The following is a 19,732-nucleotide window of genomic DNA, read 5'->3' on the forward strand; positions in this document are numbered from 1 at the left end:
CTAATATTTGATCAGCTCTGTGGCAATAGACAAACTATTATTTTGTGCCACAGTACTGTGGCAGTAGCGATTTCAATAAAAAAAATTGTCAAAATTTCACAAATGTCATACCTGCAGCCAGACGTTAGTCTGGTTTTGTCTGTCTTTTATGTTTTGTTTGTCACTTCCTGTGTTATTTTGTTAAGTTTCCCCTCATGTGTGTTGTCTGTCGTCTTTACTTCCTGTTCCCTGATCATTCTCACCTCTCACCTGATTACCTGTCTCCGCCCTGATTTGCTCCACCTGTGTCTAGTTGTCTTCCCTCCCTTTTGTGTATTTAAACCCTGTCTCTTTCCTCTGTCAATCGCCAGTTTGTAACTCCTGTAGTTCAGACCAGCGTTCTTGACCTCGTTTGTATGCCTGTTTTTTTGACCTGTTTTGGATTCCTCGGTTTCTCGTCTTCTGCCTGATCCCTGTCGGTTTTTGTCTGCCTCATCTGATCTGGTTTTGACCTTCTCGCCCTGACTACCGGTACGTGAGTTTGCCTTGTCCTTATGTCCTGTTGCTCGATCGTTAGCCTGCCTGTGTATGACCTGTTTCCGTCCCTGACCTCCCTTTGCTTTTCCCCAGTCGGGGAAAATACTCCTAACACCGCTCGGGGAGACGGGCTGCTGCCCTCGATCCGGAGGACGAATCAGAGGAGGAAATCTCCAACCATTATCCTCAAGATTCTGTCTCTCATAATATTTTTTCACCTGTGTGTGAATAATAAATCTTTTGGAACTAATTTTTGTTGTCTGAGTTCTGCATTTGGATTCTGTAGTTGTACTAACGTTATCACAACAAAAGTAATTATGTCTTCCAAAAACACACTAAGGTTGAAATGTTGAATTTCAGAGCATTTGTATGAGTGAACATAAAGGGTTAATGACCTAGAGCTATCTTCGTGGCAACTTCTGAATGATATTTTTCTTAAGTAATTTTTATCAAATACATATAGCACCACAAAATAATGCTGTAATGTTTAGATGTACAGTGTGGTTTATTTATGAGATAACATGAAATACTGCAATCACAACTTTGTGAAAGATGCACTGCAGTACAAAAGAGTAGTCTCACTTCTGAAAACAGCCATCATTTTTGTCACCTACATGTGCAGCAAGGAATAATGGTTGCTTTTACACTAACCATTTTGTTCATTCATGTTCCTTTTTTTAAATTAATTACATCAAATTTGTGTTTATTTCGCACATCATGGCACAGAAATGGAAACTCAAATTCAGATTTCTGTCATTTAACGTCACCATCCAAACACTTCCATTTGAACTCAGTTCAGTATTAGCATCTGATACTGTGGTCTGAAGCTTTGGGCCTAAGAGTCTGCTTTAGAACAGCTCTATATGTAAGTGCCATGAGAGAATTGTCGTTACGATGTGACGCTATATAAATAAATTTGATTTGATTTGATCCATTTGAATATAAAACCAGGCCTCTGCTGTCAATCCCACTCAATCAGGCAAAGACACTTGGTTCATCTTTTCAAAAGGTCAGATGAACATCTTCCTGAAAGCCAACAGGTAATGTGACCACTCAAACGGGAGCAGAGTTCACACCAAAATCTAGCCAGTAACAGGAAGAGGTAGGGGAAAAGGAGAAGGCCAAGAGGAGTAAAGAAAAACATATAGGACAGTACACAAACTTAGACTCAAATTTGACATATTTTCAACATAATCGAAATAAAATGACACCACAGTTTTCTGCTTTAGAAATAAATATTTTGCCACATATTTGTTTTTTCTCTTTGATATAGCACCTCAATGCATATTCTTCACGTTTTGTTTAAATGTCATATTAAAGTTAAAGAGATAAAGAAAGATTAAACACACCTTGTCTGATCAGGAGGATCATCTCACCGTGTACAAGAATCAAAGAACACAAACACGTCCATCTTCATTAATGGACTTCATCAAGCTCATCAGAACTCTGTAACACACGTCTAACTGACTTTGTTTATACGTTTGTAACATAGGGAGAACATCGGCTCACAGCCAGTTTTAATTTCACCACAGCCTATCAACTGTTGGCAAAATAAAAACAGCTGCTAGAAAGTGATAACAAGCAGCGCAGTGTTAAGTTTCACTCACTGACAAATAACGATGTAACTGAGAGAAAGACAAATGTGCAACATTTTTTTTTTATGACTTGCATTTTTTTTTTTTTTAACTTTTTCCAAACATATCACATCACACATCAAATGCTAACATTAGAGCATCGGCAAATTACCCACCCGTAACCAGAAGGGGTCTTCATATTGATATTGTGACTTTTATCTCACACACATCAACTTTAAGTATCCATGTATATAATATATACATACACCATAAATATCTACACAGAGGTGTCTAATCATAACATACACTCATACATAAATAAGGTATGTGATCATTGTCTTTTCAGTGTGAATCCTCTTAGCCTTTAGTCTTTGAGATATCAAGATTCCAGGGATTTGCTCCATTTCATATGATATGTTTCTGTCTTGTCTTGCGTCCTATTTGACATTCTTTCAAATGCCGCTACTTTTCCAACTGCCGTCATCCATTCCTGGAACGGAGGTTCTCCATATTTCTTCCAGTTCAATGTGCAGCATTTTTTTTTTTGCAACAAATGGCTCAGTACAACACCCGGTCTATAAGAAAATTTAAAAAAAAAAAAGGTATACTAATCCAAGATAAAGCAATTAGTCCACAGTCTGGAGTTATAGTGAAGATAAAACAAAGATCAGACAATCAAGCAGTGACAGGTGAGATCAGTAGTGATCTAATTGTAAACAGGCACCAAAGATTTTCAATCATTGATGAGGTCTGAAAGCACAGAAGTGACTGATGAGTTTGTGAAACGGAGGTATGGAGTCCAAATTTTCATAAACTGTCCCTTTGAAGAATGAAGTAAACAGGTCAAATAGTCCATAGGAATGCATTCCATAAGGATTTTATGCCAAGTCGTTTTAGTGGGAGGTTTGTCATTTATCCAAGACATGAAGATATTTTTCCTTGCAGCATATGCGAGGATATCATACAGTCTTTTCAAGCTGATGTTGATAATGTCCCCACTTGGATGTCCCAAGAGTAGAGATAAAGGGTCCAGTTTCAAAGACACTCCGAGGATCTTTTCTATATCTTGTAAAATATCTACCCAGTAGGATTGAATTTTTAGACATGACCAGACACAGTGTATATAGGTTCCTACAGTAGACCTGCACTTCAAACACAGAGGTGAAAGTTGGTTATTCATCTGGTGTCTTTTATTAGGAGAAATTTGCACACGGTGCAGAATTTTGAATTGCAACAGCCTTGCACGGTTACATACCGAGATTTTTTTTGTATGGTTCCAGATTGTGTCCCATTCCTCTTTACTGATGTCTACACCAAGTTCATTTTGCCACATCTGTGCTACACTATGAGTGTTTATGTTCAACCCATCGGTCTGATTCAACACATTATAGAAACGGGATATGGTTTTCTTGACTGGGCCCTGGAGAAGTAACTGCTCCACTGATGATATTGTGCTATTAGTATTGAAAGTAGTTTTTTTAGTTATGAAGTCACGAATCTGAAGATATCTGAAAAAGTGATGTTTAGGAAAATTGTATTTCTTTTGTATTTGTTCAAAGGATAGCAAGTTAGAACCTTCATATAAATCATGCATTTTCTTTATCCCCTTAAGTGTCCAAACATTGTATCCTTCATCCGATAAGCCTGGAGGAAAATAAGGGTTACCTTGAATCGGGATTAGCATAGAAGTTAAATTGGATCTTCCCTCATATTTTCGTGTCATGAACCATGCCTTTAATGTATTATAGATTATAGGGTTATTGTTACAAAGACTCCTGGCTGATTTTAAATCCTTACAAGACAGAAGACCCAATAAGGAGCCAGTTGTTTCAGACTTCTCCAGACTCAACCATACAGAGGTAGGGTCATCCTTGATCCATTCTGATACAAATCTTAATTGGGCTGCTAGTTGATACCATTTAATATTAGGAACATCCAAACCTCCATCTGAACTAGAGAGTTGCAGTTTTGATATTTTTAACCTTGGTTTTCTTTTGTTCCATATAAAATCACTTAACCAGCTATTGAGTAATTTTTGCACCTTATTTGATATAAGCAAAGGAATCATTTGCAGGGGGTATAGCAATTTTGACATAACACTCATCTTAATTATAGAAATTCTGCCAAGCAAAGAGAGGGGAAGTGAAGCCCATCTTTCTAGGTCTTTCTTAATAGTTTCTAGGAGAGGGTTAAAGTTCGCTTTGAACATTTGATGAAACATTGGGGTGATATGAATACCCAAATATACAAAACCTGATAACGACCAACGGAATGGGAAAGGCGTTAGGGAGCTGATATTGTCTCTGAGGCTTCCCAGAGGCATAGCTAAAGATTTAGAGAAGTTAATTTTATAACCTGAGAAAGTTCCAAAGTGGGTTATTACATTAACAATATGTGGAACAGAGATGAGAGTTTCTGATATATATAATAAAATATCATCAGCATAAAGGGAAATTTTATGTTGCACTTCCCCTATAACAATACCCTAAATTGCTAAGTCCTGTCTAATGGTTTCTGATAAGGGTTCCACCATGAGAGCGAAAAGAGAGGGACTTAAGGGGCAGCCTTGCCGTGTTGAGTGGTGGAGTTGAAAGGTGCTTGATCTTAAGCCACTAGTAATGACAGATGCTGAAGGGTTGGTGTATAAGAGTTTGACCCATTTAATAAAGTTGTCTCCCAGACCAAATTTACGCAAAACATAAAACATATATGGCCAATGTGCAGCATATTTATTAAAAATTATAAATTGATAAAAAATTATTACAAAAAATTAATTTCATTTTTACAGATGAATTGCTTTCTTATCTGTAGTAATTTTTTATCTTTGGTCCTGGATTTCCATGTCCTTTCAAAGCAAGGTAAGATGTACAGAGCAATCAGACTTCATGAGTGGTCATCAGAGGAATCAGATCAGTGAATAAGTCTTGGTTCCTTTGTCTTTCTTCTTTATGCTGAGCTCTGTCTGCAGAGGAGACAGAGGACATGTAGAAACTTTAGGATGAGATATAGAAGCAATCGACCAACTAGAGGCAGACAACCAAATACAATTAACTGACAACCAACTAAACTAAACACAAAAAGTAGGGAAATTTGTGTTGTGTAGATTGTTTCTTTATTGTAACAATGCTCCTTGGAATGGGAAATACACATGCTTTCCAATGGTGTAGTGTTTATTGAAAAGAAGCATCATTAAAATAAAGAAATAATCTACCAAACACAAATTTCCTCACTTTTTGTGCTCAGTTTGGAAAGAAACAACCAGAAGCAACCAACCAACCAGCACTGGTGGGTAATCCCAGTTCCACAGAGTCAAAGTCCTGCCATGTTCTGGTTCTACCTGTTCACTTAACGCAGGTGATTCCACTAATGATCCCATGTACCTGGATGAGGAGTTGTGCTGAGCAAAATGGGCTGGTTCAGTGAGTGGTTGGAACAAATACATGGCAGGACTTATACTCTATGGAGCTGGGATTACCCACCACTGCCAACCAGAGATAGACCACCAACCACAGACTGAATATAAACCACAGACAATGGACCTATAATGTCCTAACTTTATCTAAATACTGACCTTTGACTTTTAGGAGCACCGTTTTCATTGTGATGATGTCATTATTTTTCTTAACATAACATCTGTATTTTCCACTGTCAGTGTCTTTGGGGTCTTTCAGGGTCAGACTAAGGTTTCCAGATCCCAGTGGGTTTTCATTCATCTCTGTTCTGTTTCTGTAATCATCATGGTGTTCAACAGAACCCTTTGAAAAAACAAGGAGCTTCTTGGGTTCATCATCTTTGTAGTAAAACCATCTCACTCTGATGTCATCAGGCAGGTCAAGTGTGGTTATGAAGGGCAGATGCACAGACGCCTTCCCCTCCTCCACCTCCACCTGACAAACTGAGAAGAAAAACAATAGTATATATCCCTGATAAAGCTGTGGAAAAGGTGAAGGAAAATTTCACATAAAAACATGGCTTCTGTCGGGATCAGCCATCATACAACCCAGGAACTTCAGGTGAAAGCTGCCTGTCGCTCCATGGCTCACTAGCGCCCCCCAGATATCGACATCTTTCAAATGATCAAGTGTATTTCCTGCATGAGCGGACATTCATGTTGTAAATTCAGTTGTCTTTGGTTAGGGTTAGGGGTTGTACAAATTTATACTTTAACCCTTTCATGCATAGTGGTCACTACAGTGGACAGCTATTCAAAACTGTTCTCTTGTATATTCATGGATTTTATTGTTTCAGTTCCATATCCGCCAACACAGTGGGCACCTATGCATCATCCTATACACTGCAATTCATACCATTACTGTAACTTTGCTGTTCTAGATAAATCTGATCTGCAGTAAGATGTTTGAGTGTAAATCATTTGCTTGTTATTGTTATTAGACTGTAGCTGTTTTTTTTTTTTGTTTGTTTTTTTTCCCTTTTTTTTCATTATGATGAGCAATAACTAATATTACAGTATGTTAAAATGTGACAAAACATCAGATCAGCAGCATTAAAAAAATATTTCATAGTTTTCATTCAGTATATCAGTAAATACATGTTTCTTTTCTTCAGAAATTAAATGCATGGTGTCCAGCTGAGTGGATATTTTTGCAACTCCATGAAAAATAGGTTCATAAAAAAAAATTTCAGTTGCATTGTTTTTTTCATGCCTAAAGATGAATAAAAACAGTTAGGAAAAATATCTTGATCAGGGTCAAAACACGGTATTCAAAATCTCTCTGACGGGACATTTTAAGAGCCAAATTGACCCACATTTTTACTTTTACATTCATTTTTGCTTTAGTTGGACCATAAGGGATCATCCAAAAGAAGGAGCTACTTTATATTGAAATAAATGTTGGAATGGCAATCAATTAAAGTTTGCTCTCTGATGGGACATTACTGTGTTTTGACCCATTAGGTTCTCATAATTCATGCATGAAAGGGTTAAATAACTGTTACGTTCAATTGTCAGCTGTAGCCCTACAGTTCGCTAGTTGACTTGGACAGCTGTTGAGATTTAACCACTATAACCACAAATTATGGAGTTTTAACGATAAGTTAACATTAGTACAATGTTGTTATCGGTGGGTTTCATTTTAGTTGTTTTGCTGAACCTGGTGGTGTTTGGTCAAGTTTGTCAGCTGAAGTCTTGTGCGAATTAGGAGGAGAGTTGCTGTAGAGCTGAGCTCTGCCAATAAAAGTTCATTGAAGTTATTATTCATGAGTTAAAGAAAGCGAAACTTGTGTAACTTGGCATTTGTAAGATCCGACTCATCCTGTAAGGATTCTGTTGAGTTTTTAATGAGTTTAGCCTCTGTGCTAATGCTAAAATGCTAAGTTAGCTGCTATGTTAACCGCTGGTTAATGTCATATTGTGTGTGTTATCAGAGCAGAACTTGGCAGACACACAGTGTTCACAGCTAACCACTGTTTTCTGCTTGTACCTCAGTCCTATAATAGTGAAACTTAAAAATGGTAAATTGCCCATCTCCTTATGAGTACAGTACAATTGCAGAATGAATGAACTTGTAAAGTTAGCACCTCTCATGTAAGTTGTCTATCCAAGCTAACACCAACCTTTCTCCCCAAAATTTAAGTTTTCAAAGTAATAAATGCACTCCTTTCAGTGGTCAACCCCACTACTCAGAAGTGTAACACACACAACAGTTTATACGGTAGTGACGCAATGGTTGTGTGTGGTTTATTTTGAGGTTGACCATGCTCACTGCTGTTTCTCCCATTAAATAACATGGGAGCGCTTAGTTCATTTGGACTTTTTCAGGCTTACATGAATCACGTGATCACCGGAGCGGCGACATCAAAGCGTGTCATAACTCTCTTTATAGGGCTCTGATCTGGATGAGGAGTTGTGCTGATCGAAATGGGCTGGTTCAGTGAGTGGTTGCAACAAATACATGACAGGGCTTATACTCTATGGAGCTGGGATTACCCACCACTGCCAACCACAGATAGACCACGAACCACAGACAGAATATAAACGACAGATGATGGACCTATAACCTCTGAACTGTATCTAAATACTGACCTTTGACTTTTAGGAGCACCGTTTTCACTGTGATGATGTCATTATTTTTCGTAACATAACATCTGTATTTTCCACTGTCAGTGTCTTTGGGGTCTTTCAGGGTCAGACTGAGGTTTCCAGATCCCAGTGGGTTTTCATTCATCTCTGTTCTGTTTCTGTAATCAACATGGTGTTCAACAGAATCCCTTGAATAAACAAGGAGCTCCTTGCGTCCGTCATCTTTGTAGTAAAACCATCTCACTTCGACGCCATCAAGCGATTCAGGTGTGGTTATGAAGGGCAGCACCACAAACTCCTTCCCCTCCTCCACCTCCACCTGACAAACTGAGAAGAAAAACAATAGTATATATCCCTGACAAAGCTGTGGAAAAGGTGAAGGAAAATTTCACATAAAAACATGACTTCTGTCAGGATCAGCCATCATATAACCCAACCCTGGTGCTGTTTATTTGGAGTAAGTAAAGGACAAATATAAAAACAGAACACAAAACAAGGCTTATTGTCAGATCTTAGATTGTCAAAAAGTCCAAGGCTTTAGTGCTTTTAAGGTTTCATCACTATAAAAAGTCTTATCTCCATCATATACATGTCAGGATTATGTGAATAAATATATTTGTAAAGCTGGGAAAGGACATTTGTGTCTTAATGATATTCAAACATTTTGCCTTAGTCTGCACTGAAAACCTGTCAGGTCAGAGGTCAGATTGAAAAGTTTCAGAAACCAAAAGCAGCATCTTCATTCATTTATAAACAAATATACATAAAGTAAAAGACCTTATTGTCACATTGTCATTATTGACAAAGTGTTAGGACCACTGACCTCTCTTGTGTATGCCCAGTACTGACCTTTGACCTTCAGCTCCACTCGTTTCTTCAGCAGGATTTTCTTGTCATTGCTGTGGATGGTGCAGGTGTAGGTGTAGCTGTCTTTATCTGTGGGGTATTTCAGGGTCAGACTGAAATCTTTGGTTTTCACCTGATTTCTTTCCATCTCTGTTCTGCTTCTATACATCTGGTACTCTTGACTAGAGGCCTAGCCTTTTTCATACAGGTAAACTATGTCGTTGTCACTGTTGGTCCACTCCACTCTGATGTCTGTCATTAGGTAGGCTGTGGTTGATTTACAGGGCAGCTGGACAGATTCCACCCCTGATTCAACCTCTACTCTTTTTACATCAGAGAGAAAAACAAACACACCATCAGCTGTGAAGGCAATAGCAGTACACTATTGACAGCAGGACATACGATTGCGGAAAAAAATTATTAGACCGTCAAAAGTCATCAAAAACAATGGTTATGCAATCAAGTACTAACGCCTGTGTGTATCATGTGACTAAAAAAGACAGAAAAGAAAACATGGTACAACACGTACAATGCCATAGCTGTTGATGTAAGAACTGAAGTGATTTTGGTTATTATCAAGAAAACCATGGAAATGGCCAGATATCAGCTCTGAAATTAAACTCTTATGAGCTATTTTTGTTGTTATCATTATATTTGTTTATAAACAAATTTGTTTATATATATGTACACACACACACACACACACACACACACACACACACACACTACCGGTCAAAAGTTTAAGAACACCCCAATTTTTCCAGTTCAAATAATGCTCACAGCGGTATGGTACCAATATGTGTTCCAACACTACTTTTATGCAGACAGAGGGGGTTGGAAGGAATTCAGAAACGTTGGGACACCTGTAGGAATTGGTAGCACCAACTTTCGAGGCTTGATCAACCTCCATTGCTGCAGAACTGCTTTAAGTATTTAACCCATTTCTTGTTCGCCTTTTTGTATAATTCTGAAACTTACATTATGTTTCAGTTTTGTTTAACCTTACCTTTTCTTTTCTTTTTTTTTTTTTACTTCTGGCAGTTTGCCACTTACCTTTGTACCATTTCTAGCTGTTCATTGGAATTGAACTGTTCGAATTTCAATACAAAACTGGAAAAATTGGGGTGTTCTAAAACTTTTGAATGGTAGTGTGTGTGTGTGTGTGTGTCTGTCTGTCTGTCTGTCTGTCTGTCTATCTATCTATCTATCTATCTATCTATATATATATCTATATATATATATCTATATATATATATATATATATGTATATATATATATATATATATATATATATATATATATATATATATATATATATATATATATATACACACACACACACACACACACACACACACACACACAAATGTACCTTTAGTTGTACCAGGCATTAAAATGAACAAGAAATTGAAGAAAACAAGGGTGGTCTAATAATTTTTTCCGTAACTGTACCTAACTGCTACAGCAGTGACCTTTGACCTCTACTGGGGTCTAGAGAGAAGACAGAGTGAAGATGGACTTAGATGTTTATCTGTTTACATCCACCTTAACTCTGTTGAATCAATAGGAACCCAACATTAAAACTGAATGTTTTATTGAATATGTTGAATGAAATCACATAAACTACTGTGTGTGTGTGTGTGTGTGTGTGTGTGTGCGTGCGTGTGTGTGTGTGTGTGTGTGTGCGTGTGTGTAGGTGAGTGTGTGTGTGTGTGTGTGTGTGTGTGTGTGTGTGTGTGTGTGTGTGCGCGTGTGCGTAGGTGTGTGTGTGTGTGTGTCTACTGACATTAGTTGTTGACCTTTCCTACTGTCTGGCTCCTCAGTGGTCTAAACCAAAGAGCAACTACTGGGGCTGAAAAAGTGAAACCATGTTTGAAAACTGTTGGTTTCATAACAATCAGATGATCTCTGCGATGATCTTTACCATCTTATTTGTAGACGGGTAAATTATAACATCATCTGTAAGATCTGCCATTAGGTAAATGATCATTTTGTAAGACAAGTGAAAGTTTCAGGTGCTGAGAAATGTGAGGTCCATTTACAACAGCTCTACAGTCTGTCATGTAGACAAATCTCAAATAAAATAATTAATTATTTTTCTATCTCATTTCTTCTTTATATCATCAAAGCCAAATGTCAAAATCACAGCAAAAATATAAAAAAAGGACCAAAAACTGAATATGTCTCATCTTTCCCATCCAAAATCAGAGGTCAATAAGGTTGTGACATCGCAAATCACGTTTTTGGCCATAACTACAGGTAATGGAAAGAACTACATGAACATATTATGACAGTGGAAGCATCTGATTGAACTTACACTTCATGCTTTTTCAATGTAATATTGTGTCAACAGCCAGGCTAAGTTTATAGATTCTGATTTAAAGTCCATGGAGAAATGAACAACATGATAATGTTGGAACAGTGGACATTAGTTCAGTGTTGGACAATAGTCTGACACACTCCTGTGTGACCCTCGTAGCAGTAGCAGATTAGCAGTGACTCATGGGTCAGTTTAACAAACCTGGAACCACAACAGGTGTGATTTTCATCTCACTTGACAAGTTACCGCCAACATATGTGTGAAAATTTTTTCTTTGTGTTTTCTGTGAAGTGTGTGAGAGTTGGGTCATGTGTGTTTGACCACAACAGCATCTGATGTAGTGGAATAACACACCTGATTTAATATGGGCTCGAATATAAAATAAGACAAATCCAGTGATGATAAGTACAGCAGAAATGACAGTAAGGAGAGCTACGATCCAGGATGGAACATTCTCTGTGGATGACTGAAAAACATTCTTTTAGAGCTTCCTTTCTTCAAACTTTGACTTTAAACTGTGTCTACAGAACGGACCAGGATGTAGCGCTACTCTCTGTTTCATGGTGTCTCCTTTCACATAGAAGGTGCAGATGTATGTTCCTCTGTCTCTGTTTGTGGGATATTTAATGGTCAGACTGAGGTCTCCAGTTTTCAGCAGGTCTTTATCCATCTCTGTGTGAGCCCATGAGGTGTGTGTTCTAAGGTCATCTCTCTTATTCTGATACACACGGACCACTTGGACCAACATCCTTACAGGGTCAAGGAGAGTCCACTCCACTCTGGTGTCTTCAGGCAGATGAGGTGATGTTTTACTGACCGACTCTGCCCCCTTCCGTGCCTCCACCACCACCTGATCATCTGGAAGAAGAACAGCCCATAATATCCAGCAGTCCAGGGTCAAAATTTCAGTTATTAAACCCTCACAGACTTTTTTGATATTAACTGATAAATCATAGAGTGTGAAAGGCTGTAAGGACCTAAACTCACAAAAAAATTTCAACACTGTTTGGAATTATTATATGATGTTACCTTGAAAACACCAAAACACATTTATATCATTGATACTTTAATACAATACCAGGGTAATGGTAGTTTACTTGTTTTTATCATAAAAAGTATCATGAATTAAAAATGAAAATGTGGTGGTATTAGTTTACAGTACTACATTTTGTTATTGGCTACATTTTAAGATTGTTGTTTGTTGTTTTATTATTTGGTACGTAACCTTAAAAATTCCAATAATTTAATTTAATATCACTGTGACTGCCTCTGCTCCAGATGCTCTCTATTATCATATTTTATTTCCATACAGTTGCTTCATTTGACGGTTGTTATATTTTAGTGTGAAAGGCTGTAAGGACCTAAACTCATAAAAAATTGAACACTATTTGGAATTATTATGTGATGTTTCCTTGACAACACCAAAACAATAATCTTTTGACTGTTCTTTACATTTTATTGTCATTTTCTTTTTTTTATTGATGTTTTAATCCTGCACAGCACTTTGAGCCGCAAGACTTGTTTTGAAATCATGCTATATAAATAAATTAAATATTTGACATATTTCTCCTAAACTGAGCATAGGACTTCCCTTGGTAAACCTCTGTTTACTATTACAATGCTCTGAACTGTGGGTAATTTCTTTGAAAAACATCAAACTAGATAATGAGAGATTTGAGACCCACACCTCCTTAGATTATACAGTGGTGGAAGAAAGGTTTTGTTCACCCCATGCATTTGTGATACATTACATTAAGAATCCCTCTTGTCATTGAAATCTGCTCAGTATTGTTCCGTTCTCCAAACGTGCATGCTCCCTTCTGCACATGCTCAGTTCAATCAAGGTCAAAACTGAATGTTTCAGCAGAAAATGAAACACATCCAGGACATGACATGTAGAAACTGTCAAGAATTTATTTTTATCTTAACAATGAAAAATAATCATTTGCATTTGTTTGTGTCTGTCTGATGCAGCCACACCTTTGGAAACACAAAAAGATTTTTCCACAAATATTTCATGATAATATTTGAGATTTATAAAATTTTAAGGGTATCCAAAAGGTTTTCCACTACTGTACTGGATGTATTGTACTAATTCTATGTTGTGAATACACTGAAGGAGCACAGAATATGAACAATGAGTGTGAATATCAAATCTAAGATTGTTTTGTTAAAAACTGAAGTCTGGAATGGCTATTAAATATGGCATATTCAGAAATTCAATGAAAATATGGTCTCGGTTTTGGACTGAGTTACTCATCAGGTGTGTGTGTGTGTGTGTGTGTGTGTGTGTGTGTGTGTGTGTGTGTGTGTGTGTGTGTGTGTGTGTGTGTGAGAGAGAGAGAGAGAGAGTTTTGTCAAAGCAATAGCTGCTTTATATTCAGAGAAAATTGAAAATGAATCCAAAAGTGCTTTATCTCCAATGGTGAAGAATTGTTTGTATCTCCATCAGCTCACCTTTGACCTGCAGCTGTATTTCTATTAATCTCAGCTCTTCATATCCCGTCCAGACGGTGCAGGTGTAGTTGCTGCTGTCTGATATTTGGGTTTTTTTCAGAGTGAGGCTGAAGTCCCCAGAGTCAAGAGCATTAGTTTTCATCGATGTGCGTCCTTTGTAATGTTCATTCTGCTCTGTAAGATCATCACCATCATCGTTAAGTTGATGGATGATTTTGGGATTGAGATCATTGCGAATCCAAGATACTATGGGGTCTTCAGGCATCATAGCAAAATGGTCATAAAACTGACAGGGCAGCAGGGTGGACGGCTCCCCCTCATACGCCTGCACCACAACAGCCAGTGCATGCTGGGAAACTGAGGACACAGAAGCAGAAACATACTGTAAATCGGTTTTGCAGTGTGTTTTTACTCACTGTGTTCATGTATGGGGTTCTATAAAGTTAGAAATGAGGTCAATGAGGAAATGAGCAACTGCCTGCACAAGTTTAAGAAATTTTTACCAGCAATCAGAATGAAACAAAGGTACAGTTTTCTGTTTTAAAAATATAAAGACATATCTGTGATTTATCATGTGGTGTATTTCAGTTAAACATTATGTTGAAGTTTAACAAAGAACTTATTGTGACCTGATCAGGAAGCTTATCTTACTGTGTACGAGGAGCAGAAAAAACACAAACACCTTCATCTTCTTTGAGGGTTAAGATTAAGATCCAATTTTGAAACGCAGAGAAGATGTCGGTTCACGGTCGGTTTTAATTTCATCACATCTCATCGACCACTGACAAAATAAAAATTTCTGCTGGAATGTGATAAGAGGCAGAGCAGCTTTCACTTCCATCCACTGACGCTATAGTCATTCATGTGAGTGACAGACAGACGCTTCTTTAAATTCTTTTACCCAAAAGTAGTCAAAATATCTGAAACTTTCCTGTCAACAGAATTTGTTTCAATCTAATATACCAGTGTTAGCATATATACCAGCTCCAAAAAATGTAAGACAGACTCTTCAACAGATACAGATGTTACACCCTGGTTAGGGGACCCTAGGGCATGGCATGAATAAGTGCACACCTTTCCTCACTCCAAAGCGACAGAGAAACCCCAGGATGCAGGTTGTGCACTTTAACAAATAAGTGGGTTATTTCCAACTATATAAAGACAGGTAATACAAACTCAACAAAACGGCAGCTTGGTCTTCGGGGTGGGCCCAGGCCAAAATAACAAATATAACTTTATTAACTCAGGAAGCGAGGCTGACCTGCAAAAGAAAAGAAACCAAAATGCAAAGTCTGACCTCCCTACTTACGTAAAACATGAGAAAACAAGGCGAAAGAAAATGGCAGCCCATCCCTACTGCTGCATCCTGGAACAAAGTAAAAGTGAAGAGTTGGGAGTGGAGGAACGACCACAATAGACCTGCCCAGCTTCGTCATTTTCATAGTCCCTCCTCTGGCTGGCTGGTCCAATCTGAGATCTGGCTCAACACCTGCAAGATATTACCCACTCCTGCACAGACAAACTGACACACCCTCAGACAGACACACAGACCTGCCTACAGAGGATTTACAAACCACTGAAATGGAGGTTAGTGTACTAGCAAGCATAAACAACAAACTGGACTTATTAGTATCACTACAGGAAGAAATTAAAGCAGTGCTTCCCAACCTTTTTTGGCTCGTGACCCCATTTTAACATCACAAATTTCTGGCGACCCCAGACATTCAAAATAGAGACTTTTTTTTTTTTGCTAAAATGTATTGTTCTGGATCATGTAATAGTTTGCTTTACTATGTTGCAAATAAACATTAATTTTAGATGACATTTAGTCTATATAATGTATATTATTATGGACGGAGGCAGAAAAGCCAGGTGTAGATTACTGCACAGAGTGAGAATTTGATTTTCCCTGGTCAGGATATGTACAGTCAGTCCAGCTTAGATTTACAAGGCTGACAATTAATACTGAACAAACAATTACTCAAACTATGAATTATGAAAGAGCTGCAGCATCTGAAACTGACCACAAAGAACATTTGAAAGATAAACAGAACCACTGTGCTTCAGTTTCAGCTTCAGAGTTTGTCATGTCTTTCATATATTGTGATTGTCTCTCTTGACTCACCATATATTTTTTATTAGTAAGTTTTTATTTTTAACAATTACCAGAAATTTCAGGTGACCCTATTTGAATTCCAGACAACCCCACGTGGGATCCTGACCCCAAGGTTGAAAAACACTGGATTAAAGACATATGCAATAGCCTGGAGTTCGCCCACCACAACATCGTCACACTACAAAAATCAAACCAGGACTTATAAACAACCATTAAAACCCTCGACAAACAAATTCACGTGTTTATTTCACACATTATGGCACAGAAATGGAAAATCAAATTCAGATTTCTGTCATTTAACATCACCATCCAAACACTTCCTTATGAACTCAGTTCAGTATTAGCATCTGATACTGTGGTCTGAAGCTTTGGGCCTAAGAGTCTGCTTTAGAACAGCTCTATATGTAAGTGCCATGAGAGAACTTTTGTTACGATGTGATGCTATTTAAATACATTTAAATTTGATTTGATCTATTTGAATATAAGACCAGGCCTCTGCTGTCAATCCCACTCCCACTCAATCAGGCTAAGACACTTGGTTCATCTTTTCAAAAGGTCAGATGAACATATTCCTGAAAGCCAACAGGTAATGTGACCACTCAAACAGGAGCAGAGTTCACACCAAAATCTAACCAGTAACAGGAAGAGGTAGGGGAAAAGGAGAAGGCCAAGAGGAGCAAAGAAAAACATATAGGACAGTACACAAACTTAGACTCAAATTTGACATATTTTCAACATAAAGTAAATGAAATGACACCAAAGTTTTCTGCTTCAGAAATAAAAATTCTCCCATGTTTGTTTTTTCTCTTTACTATAGCACCTCGATGCATATTCTTTACTTTTTAAAAAATGTCATATTCAAGTTAAAGAGATAAACTAAGATTAAACATGTTTTCTGATCAGGAGGATCATCTTACCGTGTACAAGAATCAGAAACACCACAAACACATCCATCTTCATTGACGGGCTCCATCAAGCTCATCAGAACTCTTCTAACTGACTTTATTTGTATGTTTGTAACATAGGGAGAACATCAGCTCACAGCCAGTTTTAATGTCACCACACTCAACTGTTGGCAAAATAAAGACAGCTACTGGAAAGTGAAAACAAGCAGCACAGCGTTAAGTTTCAGTCACTGACAAACAACAACGTGACTGAGAGAAAGACAAATGTGCAGCATTTTTATTAAAAATTATTAAATGCTAAAAAAAATTATTACAAAAAAAAAAAAAAAATCAGTGTTACCTTTTCATCTGTTGTAATTTATCTTTGGTCCTGGATTTCCATGTTCTTTCAAAGCAAGGTAAGATGTACAGAGAAATCAGACTTTGTGGGTGGTCATTCAAGCATGATGTCGATTTCTGGGATTCTCTGTCCTTTTTTTATGCAGTCTGCAGAGGGAACAGAGGACACGTAGAAACTTAGAGATAAGAAGCAATCAGTATGAGAAACAATCGACCAACTAGAGACAGACAACCAAAGACAATTAACTGACAACTAAACTGAAAATTTAAATTAACTGATCTTTACCATCTTATCTGTAGACAAATAATATCATGTGATAAGATCAACCATGAGGTAAATGATCATTTTGTGAGACAATTTGAAAGTTTCAGGTGGAGACGTGAGGTCCATTTACAACAGCTCAACAGTCTGTCGTGTAGACAAATCATGGACAAAAAATATATTGTTATTTAATCTAATTTTTTCTTTATATTATCAAAAATGCACCAAAAACTAAATATGTCTCATGTTTCGTAACCAAAATCAGAAGTCAATAAGGTTCTGATGTCACAAAAACCTATTTTAAGTAATTACTACAGGTAATTGGTACAACTACATCCACTTAATGTAGCATAGGCAAAACATCCACAGAAACTTAACTGTGACAACTATAAATTCAAATTGTACTTCCAATTAGACAAGCTGACAAATGGATGGCAAAAAGTATCACAACAGGATCGCCATTGCTCTGCCTATGCCTCTCACTCAGGGTGCAACTTTACAAATTACAAAAATACAGAAAAAATTTTAAAAAAGGCCAATAAGCATTGCCATACACATATTAAGTCAAAACTAATGCTAACACAAAAACCCCGGTGAATTCTTGCACATAAAAATAACATATTTACAACAAAATACCCACTACCCATAATGCACTGTGGCAAACATGCCACAATATTATGACAGTGGAAGCACCTGACTGAACTTACACTTCATGCTTTTTCAATGTAATATTGTGTCAACAGCCAGGCTAAGTTCATAGATTCTGATTTAAAGTCCATGGAGAAATGAACAACATGATAATGTTGGAACAGTGGACATTAGTTCAGTGTTGGACAATAGTCTGACACACTCCTGTGTGACCCTCATAGCAGTAGCAGATTAGCAGTGACTCATGGGTCAGTTTAACAAACCTGGAACCACAACAGGTGTGATTTTCATTTCACTTGACAAGTTACCGCCAACATATGTGTGAAAACTTTTTTCTTTGTGTTTTCTGTAAAGTGTGTAAGAGTTGGGTCGTGTGTGTTTGACCACAACAGCATCTGATGTAGTGGAAAAACACACCTGTAATAGAGGACAATGAGGAAGATGGCCGCACACAATACGCATAGACGGACAAATATGACCAACAGTAAAACATTCACTGTGGATGACAGAAACATGCCAGGATGTAGCTCTACTCTCTGTTTCATGGTGTCTCCTTTCACATAGAAGGTGCAGATGTATGTTCCTCTGTCTCTGTCTGTGGGATATTTAATGGTCAGACTGAGGTCTCCAGTTGTCAGCAGGTCTTTATCCATCTCTGTGTGAGCCCATGAGGTGTGTGTTCTAAGGTCATCACTCTTATTCTGATACACACGGACCACTTGGACCAACATCTTTACAGGGTCAAGGAGAGCCCACTCCACTCTGGTGTCTTCAGGCAGATGAGATGATGTTTTACAGGGCAGCCTGACAGACTTCGCCCCCTGGTCTGCCTCCACCACCTTCTGATCATCTGGAAGAAGAGCAGCCCATAATATTCAGCAGTCCAGGGCCAAAATTTCAGTTACTAAACCCTCACAGACTTTTTTGATATTAACTGGAAAATCATAGAGTGTGAAAGGCTGTAAGGACCTAAACTCATTAAAAATTGAACACAATTTGGAATTTTTATATGATGTTACCTTGACAACACCAAAACAATAATCTTTTGACTGTTCTTTATATTTCATTGTCATTTTCTTTTTTATTGATGTTTTAATCCTTTACAGCACTTTGAGCTGCAAGACTTGTTTTTGAGTCATGCTGTATAAATGCATTAAATATTTGACATATTTCTTTTTAACTGAGCATAGGACTTCCCTTGGTAAACCTCTGTTTATTGTTACAACGCTCAGAACTGTGGGTAATTTCCTTGAAAAACATCAAACTAAACAATGAGAGATTTGAGACCCACACATCCTTAGATTATACAGTGGTGGAAGAAAGGTTTTGTTTACCCCATGCATTTGTGATACATTATGTTACGTGCCAGGAGGTCTAGGGTGCCGACACGTAACAAAAACTTAAAGAATGAAAAAGATGTTCCGGGAGACAGCAAAGAAAAAAGTGGAGAGCAGGTCGCTTGTAACAAAAAGGCTGGAAATTTATTATACAAAAAAAAAATTGTACACGGCCAAAATTAGTCAAAAACACAAGCTTAAGCAAACAAACAAAGAAAAAAAAAAACTACAGCGCTGGACCCACTGGTCTTCATTGTTGGAGCTTCAGGCTTTTATAGGCAGGTGAATTAGTGGCAGATGTTTCCAGTCGGCCCAAATGGAAGGAAAGGAAATAAAAAACAACCAACGGCCCCAGCCATAACAATTACATTA

General features: G+C 37.7%; 3 protein-coding genes across 9 annotated transcripts in view; all 3 read right to left on the reverse strand.

The window, feature by feature from the left end:
- LOC115439630 (uncharacterized) overlaps positions 1–19,732 on the reverse strand; it is a 47,395-nt gene that overhangs the window by 26,887 nt on the left and 776 nt on the right. Inside the window, exon 2 of the mRNA XM_030163486.1 lies at positions 16,787–17,260. Within this exon, the coding sequence (XP_030019346.1) occupies positions 16,787–16,829 (43 nt within the window). The 5' untranslated portion in view covers positions 16,830–17,260. The remainder of the gene's footprint in view (positions 1–16,786; positions 17,261–19,732) is intronic.
- On the reverse strand, positions 4,801–9,156 carry LOC115439632 (uncharacterized). Its single transcript, XM_030163488.1, has 4 exons — positions 8,980–9,156; positions 8,134–8,457; positions 5,662–5,985; positions 4,801–5,064 (listed from the first exon to the last, which is right to left on the reverse strand). The coding sequence occupies exons 1-4, from the start codon at positions 9,143–9,145 to the stop codon at positions 4,967–4,969; spliced, it is 912 nt and encodes a 303-aa protein (XP_030019348.1). The 5' UTR covers positions 9,146–9,156; the 3' UTR covers positions 4,801–4,966.
- LOC115439634 (uncharacterized) overlaps positions 9,020–19,732 on the reverse strand; it is a 37,366-nt gene continuing 26,653 nt past the window's right edge. For 2 of the 7 annotated variants that reach the window (XM_030163490.1, XM_030163491.1), the window contains exons 3-4: positions 13,754–14,110; positions 10,339–12,154 (exon numbers count right to left, since the gene is read on the reverse strand). In XM_030163490.1, the coding sequence (XP_030019350.1) occupies positions 11,778–12,154; positions 13,754–14,110 (734 nt within the window). In that variant the 3' untranslated portion in view covers positions 10,339–11,777. Of the gene's footprint in view, positions 9,067–9,173; positions 9,300–10,338; positions 12,155–13,753; positions 14,111–15,062; positions 15,532–19,732 lie in introns of those variants that run through there. The other 5 variants (XR_003938274.1, XR_003938275.1, XM_030163493.1 and 2 more) reach the window with 5 other exon arrangements.

The sequence above is a fragment of the Sphaeramia orbicularis genome, chromosome 19 (assembly GCF_902148855.1).
Source record: "Sphaeramia orbicularis chromosome 19, fSphaOr1.1, whole genome shotgun sequence".
In the NCBI taxonomy this organism is placed as follows: domain Eukaryota; kingdom Metazoa; phylum Chordata; class Actinopteri; order Kurtiformes; family Apogonidae; genus Sphaeramia; species Sphaeramia orbicularis.

Bases quoted from the DNA above. Each gene is read 5' to 3' on its own strand.
- LOC115439632 (XM_030163488.1), bottom strand. From the start codon at position 9,145: ATGTATAGAAGCAGAACAGAGATGGAAAGAAATCAGGTGAAAACCAAA. The intron at 8,458-8,979 runs GTCAGTACTGGG...TTTTCTTCTCAG, and splicing joins AGTGGAGCTGAAGGTCAAAG to TTTGTCAGGTGGAGGTGGAG. The intron at 5,986-8,133 runs GTCAGTATTTAG...TTTTCTTCTCAG, and splicing joins GGTGCTCCTAAAAGTCAAAG to TTTGTCAGGTGGAGGTGGAG.